This window comes from Haemaphysalis longicornis, unplaced genomic scaffold (genome assembly GCF_048455015.1).
Source record: "Haemaphysalis longicornis isolate Haplotype H1 unplaced genomic scaffold, Haemaphysalis longicornis Haplotype H1 scaffold_1, whole genome shotgun sequence".
Classification (NCBI taxonomy): Eukaryota; Metazoa; Arthropoda; class Arachnida; order Ixodida; family Ixodidae; genus Haemaphysalis; species Haemaphysalis longicornis.
The window spans coordinates 326,634,521-326,650,710 of record NW_027526203.1 but is presented as its reverse complement, the minus strand read 5'-3'; the positions used below and the strand labels follow the sequence as shown (position 1 = coordinate 326,650,710).

Below are 16,190 nucleotides of genomic sequence, written 5' to 3'. Positions count from 1 at the left end.
ATCCCGCTCCACGTTGTTTTCATTCTAAGATAGCGCTAATCAGCAGCATGCGGTGCACTGGAGACGTGCGGCACTGTTAGTGCTTGTTTGATTCTGCCGTCGACATTTTAGTCGTCTATCTCTTATTACGCTTCGGTCGATCGTGGTTGTAATTGTGCGACTTTGTATTGTGGCGAAAGCTTTCTGTGCTCCGTGAGGAAAAAAATCCGCCGTCTTTCAGCGTTCCATGATCGGATAAATTAACCATCCGCGCGAGTTCATGTAACTACAAAAAAAGGGCTGCGGCATATCTCAGCTAACACTGGATATGAAAAGCGAAACCTTGGCTTAGCCTGGTTACGTGTTCGTTTTAACTTCGTCAACCTTTTATTTTACTGCAATTATTATACTATTCGACCAAAGCCTGCGTTTGTCTACGGTTGTACGCCCACTTCCGGCGTTTTCCGCGCCGAACGCTTCCCCGGGCAATATCCGCGGGGTGGTCCGACTCCGCTTGCCAACGACGGCTCAAAGCCTACAGCTCCCGCGCAACGCGCAGAAGACTGCCCCCCCCCCCCCCCCCCCCCGCCTCGCTCTTATTCATGGCCAAGTTCGCAATGACGCGGCGAGTCACGTGGTTAGGCGCGAACCAGCTGCCAAGCCGGCAGTGGCGGTGGGAGCGACCGACGAACGTGGACGTCGGCGGAGCTCGGCCGGGCGAGTCACGTGATGCCTTGCCAAGGATACGGCGCAGCTGCGGTCAAATGAAAGTCGAATTTACCGCGAAGGGGAAACTGCTCGACGAAATTAGTAAGGCTTTGCTTTAAAATAGTACACGAAACGAGGGCCCGCCTTTCATGGCTCCACGAGCGCGCGCCCCTCTTTGCTCCAGAGCGCGCCAGTGGCGCCGTCAGTGTGCCTGGTGTTCGTCGGAACTGTCACGGGGACTCGCGCCGTGTCTCGTGATGAACTTAAAGTGTGCATCCAGTTTTTTCGTCGGCTAAGCGCCCTTTACCACACAAGTACGCCGAAGAGTAGGAGGCATCCAATGCAGCTATGAGAACCAAACGCCAGTAACTTCGTTCTAGTAGCGCAAACCCCGTGTAGCACTATCGCAAACGAAGGCACAATGCTTTCGCATTCAAGCAACGTGATTAGTTTACATGAGTAAATGGAGCTTTCAATAGCTCCCCGGTACCACACGAAGTACAACCGGTTATACCCAATTGCAACAGTACAAAAATAGGGCCAACCGGCAAAGAGAATTTTGTCCACACGAAGGTGGAGAGAAATTAACGGGAAAGACTTTCTTGCGACCCACCGCCAGGGGGACGAGCCAGGGGGGACCCCTCCTGTCCCCCCTAGGAAAAAGCCGGATAGGGTGGGTTGCTGGGAACGGGAACTTGGACATCGGGATGAGTTATGGGAAAAAGGGTGGGAATGAGGGAAGCAATTTTGCTCCAATCCTTTTGTCTGACTCTCTTCCAAGACTGATTGCTCAGCGAGGGCATCAGACAGTGCCAATTGCCAAATGTGCGGTCCCTGCCACGGGTTATCGCTCACCCATAGGGTCCGATAACTGGACCCCAACTGTCGGAGACAGGAAGTACCCTATTTAGTGGAGACGGCCAGGTCCCGCCCCCCCCCCCCCCGACCCCCAGCTCTGCGGCCGATGCGTACTAACGTCCTCGATCAACTGTCCCGCACAAGGTACTCATGAATCACCAGTGAAGCTTTCCACTATACACGGGTACTTGCAACACCTGCTTTTCACGGTCTCCGGACACCGGAAGTTTGTATGCGAACGTGAACTGAAACCCATGTTGGCAAGCCAACACACGTTCGCAAGGGTCCCACTGGGTCTGCGAGCCCTTTTCTTATGTCCTCCTCTGTGCCTACTCTTTCGCTCAATGGAACAAGAGTCTTTTGGCATTGCCGTGGTGTAGCGGCTCTGCAGAGGAGATCGGTCCGGGCCTACTAGCCGTTACTAAGCCAGGAGAGTTTCCCCGGTCGGTGTACTAACCGCACTTTTCCTCGTTTTCCCCGTGCGGAACACCCAGTAGCTCGTGGTAGCACGTCCCGTGGCAGCCAGAGAAGATCAATCTATAGGCCCCTCACAGCAAGGTTACAGGGGGGCGCGACCCCCCCCCCCCGGCCTCATACGGACTGTACAACATCTGGCCCCATGACATTCGGTTACAGGGGTATGTCACTCCCCCCGACTTATAGCGATCAGGTCGCTGGCCCCGCCAAAGCTTGCGGTTACAAGTGTCGCCAGTCCCCCGGCCTGCAACGGTTTCCCGAATTTACTCGGTAGTCCCACACACTAAACTTTTTTACACCCTTTTTGGCCGAAAAGGGTGTAAAAATCTTGTCCCATGGCTAACACCCTTAAAAGGTGTTTTGGCAAAAAAAGGGTGTATGGATGAAAAAAGGGTGTTGAGCTCAACACCTTTAAAAAAGGGTGTTGAGGATGCTCAACGCCCTAAAAAAAAGGTGTTGAGTCTTACCTTTTTTTTGAGGTGATGGCATGCGCAGAGGCAATGTCAAATGGCGGAGCGCGCAGCATTCAACACAAACAGCCAATACGTACAAGTTACAGTTTGAACACGGGATGCAAGCCGTACAGGTAGTGCATACTTACTTAGCAGTACATGTGCTGTTCTTGCTTTTATACCCAGCAGAGGAAAGCCCCCAGATGGAGTCGGTGGGCTTGTCGCAAAAAACTGATATTTTAGCGCTAATTTTGAAAGTATGGATTTTACTACGAGGATATACAAATCAACACACGGATTTGCAAAAACTTTTTAATTACACGATAGTTTTTCTGATCCGTAACTTATAGAATTTTATTAAATACCATACAAATCTTCCCTGCCACCTCAACACCCTTCAAAAAGGGTGTTCAATATTTCAACACCCTTTTTCCCAGAAGGGTGTAAAGCTACAAATTAGGGTGTTCGAAACTAAGAAAAAGGGCGTAAAGAAAAAAAAGGGTGTAAGAAAAAACCACCAACGAAGAAAAAAGGTGGAGAGACCTCCAATTTTGGAGGCATTTTGTCCCTGTTTACACGGGTGGACTGAACATTCTCTACAAGCGGGCGGGGGGGGGGGTTGTACCTCACGATGCTTACAGCAATATGAATTGGCATAATTTTTTGCCAGTGCAGCTCTTTAAGCTTCAGGAGGTAGTGTCGGTGGCATTAGCAAAAAAAAATACAAATAAAAAGAACTGGGGCACCTGTAAAGGGTGCACCACCGCAGATAGGGTATTATAACAGTGAAGTCGGCTTTCGAGCTTGTTAGAGTGTGAGCACAAGGGGCGTATGCGTATCCGCACCTCTTACTGTACAATTTCAAAGGTACTAGTCTTTTTTGGATTCTAAAAGGTAAAAAAATTCCGGCAGCTTGCAATAGTGGTGCAAGGCTGGAGAAACAGCAACGCTGGGGGCCGACCTCCCTTGTTTCCCTCTTGGATCTCCTGGAAATGGGGAGGGGGGGAGGGCACACTGGAACAGCCTTGTAAAATCCGGTTAAATTTGGCCTCATCCCTGAGCGGTCATCCTGGCTTAGCAAAAACATTGTAAAGCTTAGCAAACATAACAAAACTTAGCAACACCGGAAGAAACTAGGTCGACCCCCAGCTCCGCTGTTCTTTTTTTGCAACTGAACACCTATTTCACACCGTTTCAACAACCTACAGAAAGCCAAGCGTGTTGCAGTTGGTAAACATCCTTTTCGCCACACGACTACAGTCTTCTTAATTTTGAAGGTTCAAATTGGTGTTTCACGTGCCAAAGCTAAACTTGGGGCATGTGGTGCACCGAATAAGTAAACGAGCGGTCATTGCATCAGAGCAATTATTTTTTTTGCGTTTGGAAATTTCTTGCGAGTAGAATAGTATATGAGGGGATGTCTTCTTCTTTACAGTGCTATTATGCATCCTAACAGGCCTTATTCAATGAACAGCTGAACACCTTTTCCACACCCTTTCAACACCCTAAGAAAAACCAAGGGTGTTGAAGTTGATCAACACCTTTTTTTTCAAACAAAAAGGGCGTAGAGCTAAAAAAAGGGTGTTGAGACTCAAGAAAAAGGGTGTAAAGGCCTCCCAACACCCTTTTTCCACTTATGCTACACCCTTTTTGGCTAAAAGGGTGTAAAAAAGTTTAGTGTGCAGTGCAACGACTGTACGCTTGCGGCACTTGCTACTTTCGCAACTTGACTCCCCGGCCTCCTCCCACGCTGGATTACAGGGGTTCGCCATTTTCCCCTAGCCAAAGAAAGTCATAGTTGATCGATCTCGATCCGCTTTCCTGCTTCAATCGCATCACCAAGTGCCGGGTTGACACCCGACCGCCCGACCTCCGCGTAGGACCTGATTCCAGTTGTACCAGGAACCTCCGCAGTGGCGGCCGTTTTGCACGCTCCCAGGGCAGGGATTGTGCGGCCTCCCCGATTCCTCGAGGAGGTCTCGTGGAATTACCGTACTTCCACGCTCTGGCCCCTATGACATTAGGTTACAAGGGTTTGTCACAGCCCCCGGCCTGCAGACCAGTTCGCAAGTTCAACAGAACGAGCCCCAAGCTATGGTTACAGGGGTGTGCACGCCCCCGGCTCGATAGTGGTCTACCCATTGCTTCAGCAATGGTACGCCAACACTACGTGCGAAATGTACCGCTTGAGCGCAGTGATTACGTTGCAACATTGACCCGCTGGCTTCCTCTCACGCTGGATTACAGGGGCGCGTTACCACCCCCAGCCTTTGGCCTCCTCCCACACTGGATTACAGGGGCTCGCTACTTCCCCTAGCCAAGAGAGTCATAGTTGCTCCACAAATACCATCATCAAGGGATCCTCTGAGGGACTCCCTGTGGCTCTGCACACTCGCCCCCAAGACTGAAGGTTACAAGGGCTCATCAAGTTCCCTCGGTCAGCAGACCAGTTCGCATTAAAGGCCCCTTCCATGCTCCGGTTACAGAGGTTCGCTACTCCCCCGGCCTCATTGTGTGTACCCATGCTTCAGCATGGCACGGTAAAACGAACTGTACCGCATGTACCACTATGACTTGGGTTACAAGGGCTCGTCACCTCCCTCGGCGAGCAGATCGGTTCGTGTTTATAGGCCCCTTCCTAGCTGCGGTTACAGGGGCTCGCCACTCCCCCGGCCTCATAGCAGCACTCACATTGCTTCAGCAACCGTGCGCCACTATAACACAAACTGTACCGCTTGGTGCAGTTGCACTTCGCAACATTGACCCCCCGGCCTCCACCACACTGGATTACAGGGGCGCGTTACCACCCCCGGCCAAAGAGAATCATAGTTGATCCACAGAAATTTGCGACCGCAAATTTTGTTCGAATTACCATTCCAAGCACCAACCTCGGTAGCCACCCAGGCTGTCCGGCCCTGCGTCCGCATCACGCATCGGTGTTCTTGGAAGGCACTTGCCCTCAGAGTGCGTGGGAGTTGCTTAAGCTCCCATGGGCGTTGAATACCCAATACAGTGGGCCTGGCACACCACTGACTCCTGCCATTGCGACGGACCAAAGCAGGACAGCCGAAACCGACCGACACAGCCCAGTCCGCCGGCAGGGGGGGCCACGAGCAGGCCGGCAGTAAGATTTCCCCCCCTGATTAGTTGACCGTAGGAATGTTTTAAACGAGTTGCCAGAAATATGGTATTAATAGTATTACCTTGCTTCAGCAAACCTTCCCTTGAGACACACTTCGCCTTGTCTAATTCGTCTAATAATTCGGCGCGTTTTTTTGGCACGTGTGAATGTACCGAATTCACGCGAAAATAAAAAAAAGAAAGTCCATCAGTGGATCTCTCAGATAGCGCAGTAATCTCGTTGTGCGAGAGCATGTAAGCGGCCAAGATAAATATTTTCAGGCTCTTGACATTTTCGGCACTGATTACCAATTTCGATGTGCTGCCGCTGGTGGCGTATTTGTGTTGACACTTTGATGTATCGATTTACGCCAAGCTCGCATATTTATACTTTGTGCCTAATCACTTACCAATGCAGTTTCTTGAGCCTGCTGAAAACGGTATGAAGGCATAGGGGTGGCGCTTGTTGCTGTTTTCCGGCAAAAACCGACTTGGATCGAACCTTTCAGGATCAGGGAACACTTCGGGGTCCCGGTGAAGGGCGTAGATGAATACGTCAATCGTGCTGCCCTTTGGAATTACGTGATCGCCTAGAAAAAAAAATGCGGGTACCACTTTCCACATCTTTGTCCGAACAGACACCTTCAATAGCCACAGAATGTCAAGGAAATGGTATCAACATGCGCCCCAGTAGCAAAACATGATCTTTATATGATCGCTTTGTAATCACTACATGTCAAGTACAGCTGTAAAGCAGCCTGTACTTCATATGCGCTTATGGCCTTCTAGGAAGTGAAAGAAACTAAACAGCCGAGATAGATTACGTACCTCACTCGAGGACGATAGGGATCAGGGGATAGTGATCAGTTGTGCTAACGCCCGTGGAGCGTAAGAACCACTTTGAAATTGACGCCTATTTGACTGCTTATTTGACGCCACACGTAGAGGAGGGCGCACAGACTTCACTTACGATGGTTTCTTTTTATGCTATCAGGATGCATAACACAAACACGTTGAAAAATAAATAAGAGTTGCAATTTATCGCCAGATTTCTTCCTCCAACTAGTATTTCATCAAGGAAGCGCTGTTCACCATTTGCAGCCGTTATGCACTAACCTGTTTAAAGCCTCAACTCTAACAATTCGAAGCGTCTTCGGCTGGGCATATTTAACATTGAACTACGTTTACGTCCTGCGCATGACATGACACTGCAGCAAGTGTCTCGAACGAAATACAGATTCACGTAGTCAAGCAGAAGCAGGCGTGTATTCACCAGACCGAAATCGGGCCTTAAAAAGGTTCACAAGTTATTTATTTCTACATACTACCAATCCTATTTGGGGATGTTAGCAGGACAGGCAAGAACATAAAATATCAAATAAGTACACAATAAAGACATACATTTCAGTGAAAGTAAAGAATAAAACTGACAGAATCGGATCACTTTAAATCTACGGACCAAGAACAGAATAAAAACACGAGTCACAAAAGTTGCTAGTACAAAATAAATGCAGCGACTTCAGCAATGGTTGTCACATTGGCATATTCAAGTAACACAACTTTAATATGAATGACTACAATATGGCTAAGTAATTCAAGTGAAAGCAGATTTATATAAACACCAAGGAAAGAGGATCAAGAATCATTAGGGTATTTGCCCATGTCTCGAATTCAGTATTCAATACAGCTTAATCACGACTAGATGAGAATCAACTAAATATTTGCGCTTGCATAATAAAAAGTTCATTTTCGGCCAGTATTAATAACTTCGCTAAGTCGACAGTGCTTGAAATATTCGGGTCAAATTTATTCCATTCATTAGCTGCCAATGGGAAAAATGAGTACTTAAAGCACTTTGTGACAAATGAGTATTCGTTAAATCTCATTCGGTGTTTATGGCGTGTTCTAGTTCAGTCAAACAAGACTTAGGCGGATGCATCAATATTTAAATGACCATGAATTAATTCATGCATAAATTTCGCGCGTGCCAACATTGTTTTATTCATTAAGTTATGTAAGCCAGCTTTTTTTTTAATTCGTTCACTCGGAGAATCTGAAAGTCGGTACCGGTTGTAGACAAGCCTTATTGCTTTTGTTTGTGTTCCTTTCATTTTAGTTATTTGCTTTTTTGTGAATCGTGCCCAAATTATATTACCTTATACTAGTAAAGACAGTATAAGTGAAGTGTATGCAAGGAGCTTTAGAGGAGGCGGTGCCTGGCGGAGCCGGTATCTAAGTGTTTTCAAGTGGCGTAGGGCAGCTGAAGTTACAAAACTTGTGTGCATCCAATCTTAGTTCTTCAGTTAATAATTTAATTATGTTTTTTTTTATTTATGCTGATTTACTCAATTTATGGGGATGAATATAAAATATCAACTATTGTCCTGCTGCCTTTGAGCCGCAAGGTTGACGATGTTGAGGGAGCGATCTTTGAAAGATATGTCTTGTATTCTTCGAAATTGCGCTCACTAGAAGAGTGAGGTTGCGGGGAAATCTACGTTTCATTAATGCCCCCTTATATTTTTGGAGCAGAAATAACGGCCCTTTTCTTGCTTGCGATCGTTGAATCAAGTACCGAAATATTTTACCTAGTAATGAGAACAGCTTGCATAATTTCAGCTGTTGGATGCCATGTCACATGAGAAGAATATACAGTGCGCATCTTCTCGGTCGACCTTCTTGACGACCTTCCCTCAGCTGATTCCCATCTATAAAAATATATTTCAAGGATATCGTAACGAAGAGTAGGTGAAAGAGGACGGAGATAAAGCGTCCAACAACAAAGAGAAGGAACGAGAAACAGCCCCAACAGACAGTCGAAAACAGCCAGAAATGCAGATTTTCAGAGATAGGTTGCAAAGTGCGGGTAAATGTTAAAAATTTCGCTTTCCAGGTTCAAGGTGTTTATAAAAGAATATTTTAATTATGCAGTCTAATTTTTACCTAGCTTGAAGTCTTCCGTGCTTTCACGGCCAGTTATTGGCACCGATGGGTACAACCGCTGACATTCCTGAAAAAAGGAAAATAGAGGAATCACCAACTAAATAGAATAGTTACTTTCACGTCGCAATAAAAAGGAAAAAAATGAATTATCGTAATTTATTATATAAACGGCGACACGCGTGTGTGGCACCCAGATGCTCCGATTATGTAGGTACTAGTACTTCTGCCTGTTAGTCCTGAAAACTCAGCCTAAAAACTTCACAGGGCAAACAAAATCTAGTTTCGGGTGTTTTCTAATACCATGGTGCTATGATTTTGGCTAGTTAAGGTATCAGACTTTACCCGCAATACCCCTGTTGACGAAACAAAGAATTCACAGGAAGCCCACCTCACTGCTCCTATCTCATATTTAAAGCGTTGTGGAATTTTTTTTGCTTCAAGCGCGTACGATAAATTCAAGCCGGTGGTTTTTGTATCAAGAAGAACACGCATTTTTTGAGAAATGGCAGCAACACCGTGCTCTGCGGGTACTTAAACTTTGATAGCCGCCACCGCTGCGAATATTTGCATTTAGGTTAAAGGAGCTGACCACGCACGCAGCGCCCAGCCCTGAATTCCTCGAGAAGTAAACAAATTGCGGCAGTTTTCGAATTCAAGTTCTTGCCGTACGAACGCATATTTCAATTTGGAATGTGTGGCACACCATACCTCGTATAAATAAATTTAAGCTCACCATGAATACAAACTATAACTTTGTTTTCGAAATATTACGCAAGTTCATACCTCGCAACAACTATGTTCCCCTGGAAACTGTGCTTCATATAAGAACAATTTCATTTATTAGAACAAAAAAATTACTGTCTGATTGCTAAGCTCTTTTACGTACTAAAATATTGGTATCTGGTTATGCACGCAGGGAAGTAGACAAAAGACAGATAATCTGTTTACTACGCGTCAACGCACGCAGCCCGGCAGGAACATAAAATTGGGTTATGGGTGAAATAGAGGGCTCCAGCCCAATAACGGCGTGGTCGCGAGTAGCCGTGCGTGCTTAAATAGTGAACCTCAGGATTATGTTTGCATTTCACTAGAATTCCACAACTGGAGCCCAAGTAAACTCTTAATGTTGTAAAATGGGAGTTGTTTATATTATGGAAAGAGCATAATGAGTGTCCCTTTCCGGTTACTGTGATAGAACCCCAGCACATTGACGGGGCCTTGTCGTCAATCTTATTCCCGTCCGCGGCGGCCGCTTTTCTGATGGAGGCGAAAAGTGAAAACGCCCGCGTGTTCGAGATTTCGGCGCACGTTAAAGGAGTACTGACCCGAAATTTTTATGTTACGTTTTTTTCGCTGCTATGCGTACCTACCAGCCCACTAATCATAGAATGACAGATTAGACGGTCGAGCGCAGCGTAAACATTCATTTACGGCGTCGTTTATTCGTGCCAGTTTCGGTTTCGACAAAAAAACGCCGAGCGGCCGCCATGACAGCATGTATCACATGGCGTCACCATTCTTGCCGTACCGCTGCCTCTCTGGAAGCGCGCGCGAGTGAGCGCACGCGCGCGCCCAGACCGGCCGAGGTCTTCGCCGTCCCCACAGACCCGGGCAGCATGACGTCAGTCCCAGAACCATGACGTGTACACACGCCCTAGCAGCGCGCGCCAACCACAGCCAGCGCGTCGGCTTCGTCACGGGAGCCCCGACGTCGGCAGTTTGGGGCACGTAGCAGATGATGACACGTCGGCCCGCTCTGGGCTTTCTCGTGCGGGCGAAGATTAAAATGGATTTTAAATATGTTTCGCTGAACGGTTGCTGTTGAAACTTGCTGGGAGATATCTCCTGATAAAAAGGAAGCGTTTTACATAGTTATCTCAGCTTTGAAATTTCGTGTCAGTACTCCTTTAAATATCCCCAGGTGGTCAAACTTAATTTGGAGCCCTCCACTACGGCGCGCCTCAACACCTATCGAGGCGTTAAACCCCCTAATTAACCAATAAATTGCTGTAAGTCTTCCGTTCGTTTTCAAGAGAACAGGCCAATCCCCACAAGCCGGCGGGGGATGTCTCCGGTTGACATCATTGAACAAGTGCGGGAAATACCGCTTTGCGTCGCAGTTCAGTCGACGTTATTTTTTAATCATTCGCCCAAGAAGCGGTTATCTTTTATTCGAAGCAAAGTTGTGTGTTTTGCCTCCATCCGATAAACGGTCAGAAATTGATATCAGGAAACCATTCAAAATGGCACTGCTTTAAGAGGCATTGCGAGTGAAATCTACCGAGTTCATAGCTGACACCTTACCAGATCATTCAGGAGTAGGGGCCGCGCAGTATAGAGCGTTACGGGCTACTAACCTTGATAACGCAATCTAGATATTTGAGTTCCTTCAGATCGTCAATGAGTATTTGTCTTTGTGGATCATTTCCCAAAACAGATGACAGTTCCTCGTAAACCTTCGCCTGGTGGTCTTGATGCAATCCAATAAGGTATAGTGACCAGGATATAGCCACTGCTGTTGTGTCGTGGCCCTAGCAGAGAAACGCCACAAACAAAGAAAAAAATGTTGGAAAACAGCATAAGACCCGGAAGCAAGAAGCAGCCTTGACAGATGTAAAAAGCGCAGTTTGGTTATTCAAGGCAATAAAGGGTCAATTCGGGCTTTTACGAGCACAGCAGTATTTGAGGTATGAGTAAGGTTGCGTGTTTCCATTCTTTACATTTCTTCAAAAGCTGGCGTGTTTTTACGTGTATTTTTTTCCCTCAGGATCTGTGTATTTTGGCAGCTATGTTGGGGCCGCAAAATAATAGCCATTTACAGAGATCTTACGTTGTTGTAAAGCGACCGCATCCGTACGAGGTTATAAGTCAATTGTTTCCTTAAATACAGCGTGACTAACATTACAGAACTTTGTTGAATAGATACAAAACCCTTGAAGGTAATGCTCCTATCAGCAAATACAAATAATTTCGCAGCAACTTTTCAGCAGCACGGCAAAAAAATTTAAGTTCATTTTTCAGCCCTCATGAGATGCACACACAGTGATGAAAGACACTCGCCAACTTAGTCAAACTATGGAGTACAGGTTGCAGGTTCAGCTTTTGTCAAAAAGTACGAGCAGTGTGCGCATCTGGGCACAAACGCTTGGAGCAAGCAACACGTCTGGGCAGAAGATTGCTGGATCAAGCATGAAACCAAGTACGCTTCATGGGCGACAGGAGTAGTCTACTTCCTCTCGTTTTCGTGCTGCTACGAGTACGTAGCTCGGGCTGGATGCTGCATCAACAACAAGCCTACGAGAGCATGAAAGTTTGCCGTAAACTGTTCCATGGTCCGCGCACCTTCCAATACATTGCAGAGATTGGGGCTCAGGTCTTCTTTGGTCAAAGGTGTTATTTTCCTGACACCTAGCACCTTTCGAAACAAATAAAGAGACCCATGAGAATAACCTTGCAGAGCCCACCTGCGTCAGTAAGCGCTCTGTATTTATTGATGAAGCTCATTCGTTGGATCTAGAGGGTAAACGATGTGGCCAGTAGAGAATTAGCTTGGGGGACATTTAAGGAAGCCTCCCTTTTCTCGAGATGTAGTGTGTTTACAAAGTTCTTTGTGTGGTCATGCCAACAACGCACATGTACACCGATGTATCAGTGATAGTTTTTCGCAAATAAAACATCAGTTGTTATTCAGCGCCTGCGTTGTGCGCCCTCCCGTCTTGTGCGGTCGTAGTTGCACCGTTTTACCAATAGTTACCTACTAGCAAGATAGCCCTTGTGAACTTTATTGACCTACCCGAATCCTTCGGATCATTTATTACTTGCCTGATGATATACAAGGTGGATGCGAACTGTTGGGTTCGAGAAGACCCGCAACCACTTGCAGGACGCGCAGTCTCCTCACTGCCTCTACATTGCACCCTGTTCGACCGAGCGGCGACGACCAGGAGACGGAAAGGCCACTCACCGCCGAACCACGCTCACTGTTGCATCACATGAACTGCTTCCGCTCTGCGAGGGGCTCGTGCGAGTGCGCCGTCGACATGCGATATCCCAAGGGATCGTGCAGCGCTGCGTAGCCGACAATGCCAGTGCATCGACGTGTGTTTTATGACGCATTCGCGGGTGGCGCGGTGATTGCACCACAGTGGCAAAGCGCTACCACATTGCGGAGGATCCATACAACTCGGAGTGACCCTCTGAATTACGAAGAATGATACAAGGACCATGCAAGACCGCAAGCGACGAATGATCCCCTTGAGAGAGGCGGTTTTGCACCGAATAATTGGCCGGAAGGAACACGGGGCGGACATTTCATCTGCAGCCAATCGGAAGTTCATGAAAGGGAAAGTACTGTTCTGCTGTTCTTTGATTGGGCTGCCCAGAATCCTTTGTATTTAGATGGTCTATAAATCATCATGTAAATACACTGTAAATAGAGCAGGAGACGCATTAAGCAATCTCCTCTCTCAGATGTAGTTGTCTCATCCTCAAGGTGCCAGCAGATAACGAGTTAGTCTTCATTCCCCAAGTCAGCAGCATCCATTTGCTGCTCTACCAGCAAGGCGAACGAAAAAAAAGAGAAGGGGAGAACGTGACTTGAACTTTCAAAATAATCAACTACTTCGCCAATAACGGCTGCTAGTAACCCGGCGTCAGTTGTTCGTGGCTGTGCTGGATTAAATGACAACCTAAAATCGACCATAAGTCACATGCAGTTATCATGAACAGGCTCCTAATCCCAGCCCTACGTTTGAAACGGCGTGCAAAAAGAAAAGCCACCGGGTGCATTTTTTACTAGAGCTTGTTACTTCGGGATGTTTCGCCTTAACCAGTGAACACGTTACCTCGAACATGAAAGTGTCCACTTCCTCGCGAATGTCGTCATCGCTGAAAGAGGTGTCGGTGTCCAGACTGTGTCGAAGAAGAATATCCAAAAATGTCTGCAGTCGCTTCCTACGGTAGATTCCTTCTTGTATTTCATCGTCGTAGTCATGGTCAGTGGTGCCTGCGAGCTCTTTCCTGCGTTTTTTAATGACCTAAAACGTTGAGCAGGGTTAAAACAACCTACATAAATGTTTGGCATTTATGGCAATCAGAAACTGAGAGGTAGTTGTTTTGAACATACAATGTTTTCACAAACACGTGGGCCCGAATGAATGACTTTTTACCCTTGAAGTGAAGCTGTGGACAACTTCCGTCATTCTCTTGTACTCCTTCCCGTAAGCAGTTCGGTAGTAAATGGCATCCACAAGTAGCCAAGGTGACTGAACCCGGAACGTAATCTGGCTTGACAAGCTGCGTAAGGAACGAAATGCTGAAGCAACCAGTAAAACAAAGAAATGCAAATATAGCATGATTTCAGAAATCCAGAGATTCGATGTAGCGAAATGTACAAAGTGTGGAATCGCAGCGGAAAGCTTGAATCAGTAGTTTCGCACGCACAGACGAGAAAATAGTAGCTGAATGTAACGCCAGTAACAGTAAAAGGGCGGCCTCGGTAACTATGATGCAAATACACAAACAATCAATTTGCCTTAAATTTTGTTGAAGCAAGCGACAAAACGCAATAATAAATTTCAAAACAATCAGTCGCAAGTGCGCGCCGCAGCGGAAGGTTTTGTAAAGCACGACAACAAATGATATCAGAGCCGCGACGGTAAAGCGATGATCACAGAGGGCGAAGCAGCGAAAGCAAGAGCAAGACAGAAGCTAGAGAGCTGAAAAAAAAAAACCAAGCGAAGAGGCTAACAAATGCGAACCCACCGGGGTCCGAGCCGCCGTAGTTCAAAGCTGCCACCTCAGCAGCAACATTTTTAGGGGGGAGGGGGTCGTACGCGCAAAAGCGGCACCTAGGTAATGAGGCGCGCCGTAGAGAAGGGTTACGGAGTAATTTCGACAGCCTGGAGATCTTTAACGCACGTCGAAATCTCTACTCCCAGGCGTTTTCATTTTGCGTCTCCATGAAAAACTCCTCCCAAACAACATACAACCAAAAGCACAGCGACCCAATTCCCAATTCCACCCCCCCCCCCACACACACACGCACAGACACGCCGTGAAAGCCCCCGTGAAGGACCGAAGATGAACTATACAAGGCGTGATCTTCTACGTGTCATGGACATAGGTAGAGCAAGTCACACTGATTACATGAACACAGCCGGTAGGGGGCCCACCGCAGCACGTGAACAGATAACTTTCGGGTAACAAAGTATAGAAAAAGCAGCTCAGAACCCCCCCCCCCCCTTCCCATTGGAAGGCAGCCCAAGCGCTAGGACGTGTCTTGTTTTGCGCAGATTAACTTTTAAGGACGTCAGCAACCTAGCTAAGCGTCATAGGCTCTTCTGTTCTGTTTGAAATTATGTTGTACATAGTGGTGAGTTATTTCCTGTTAGTCATAGCAGTGTAGTGTTCCTATTTCTATTTATCTCGAGCCTATTTATAGAATGCTAACGCATACAACAGGCACCTTAGAACTAATAGTATAACACCTTAATTATACTTCGACATTGTAATTATATTTCCCCTAGTTATCTCCCAAATTCGTGTAGTTGTCAAATCGAGACTTCCACTCTCCCCTCTTCGCTGCTACCAGTGAAAACTGCGGATCAAATACCAACTACTGTTACAGGTTCTCAGTTCAATATTAAGCTTTCCTACGGATAAACCACAACAGGTGAAAGGGAAAGACCTCAAGCCACCACGAGTGGCATGCAGCTATACGATAATTGTCCTTGAAGGACAATACTTCCTGCGGCACGTTCTGTGGTTGCAGCTTTAAAGTGAAAAAAAGACCAAGCGTGGCCATCGTTATGAGTCCATATTGTGGAAGTGGCCTAGGGTATAAGACCTTCCATATTCTCGCTTCAGAGGCACAGAGGCTGGAGCTCGATCCTCTAACTGTAGAAGTGTGAAGTGTGCACGCGACGTGACACCGGCGGCGGATACAACGATAGAAACACCACAGCCATGCACACACGGTGATGACAGACACTCGCCAAGAAAAAGCTCTTCCTATAAAAGCACCGTATACCATATTCTAGACAGATGCCACTAAATAACCACTCAGGCAGTTTCCTCACAAATCCCAGCTCATCAGGGGGCATTGTGGCGTCGTGGTGAAGAGTAAGTCTGCCAACTAAAGGGCATCGTAAAGAAATAAAGTGAAACTTACTAGTGGACTGCTTGAACGTACAATTTGCAGTATTCTTCCTGTTCTTCTGGAGCGACACCCATAATGGTCTCTAAATGTCGAGAAAGATTCGTGAATATTTTCGCCTACAAGGTCACCAACCAGCACGATCTACCTAAAAGTATGCTTAGCGTGCATTCGGCCACCAAAGGCACAATGTCGATCCAAGGTTCCGCGCAGCGCTGCATGATCTTCTCGACAGTGCACTGGGCCCAGGCGTTCATCGGCTGCACGAATGATTCCAGAATACGAAAGTGAAACGCAGGAGTCAGGAGGCGTCTTCTCTGCTTCCACTTGGCTCCGGAGCTGTAATACGCAGTGCGCAAATTAGGCCCATTTATAGCAGCTTTTCCGCAGGCATGGGCACGCAAGCGCCTGTGCCAAACTAAAGCAGACACGACGACTACCAAAATTTTCGGAAATTTTTCTTCCAACAAATGTGTCATTTTTCTTAATGTACATAT

General features: G+C 47.0%; 1 protein-coding gene across 1 annotated transcript in view; it reads right to left on the bottom strand.

Moving 5' to 3' along the window:
• LOC144159591 (uncharacterized) overlaps positions 1-16,190 on the bottom strand; it is a 146,615-nt gene that overhangs the window by 11,625 nt on the left and 118,800 nt on the right. The window contains exons 15-21 of the mRNA XM_077691178.1: positions 15,842-16,032; positions 15,709-15,778; positions 13,706-13,832; positions 13,382-13,573; positions 10,895-11,068; positions 8,538-8,604; positions 6,005-6,184 (exon numbers count right to left, since the gene is read on the bottom strand). Coding sequence (XP_077547304.1) covers positions 6,005-6,184; positions 8,538-8,604; positions 10,895-11,068; positions 13,382-13,573; positions 13,706-13,832; positions 15,709-15,778; positions 15,842-16,032 — 1,001 coding nt within the window. The remainder of the gene's footprint in view (positions 1-6,004; positions 6,185-8,537; positions 8,605-10,894; positions 11,069-13,381; positions 13,574-13,705; positions 13,833-15,708; positions 15,779-15,841; positions 16,033-16,190) is intronic.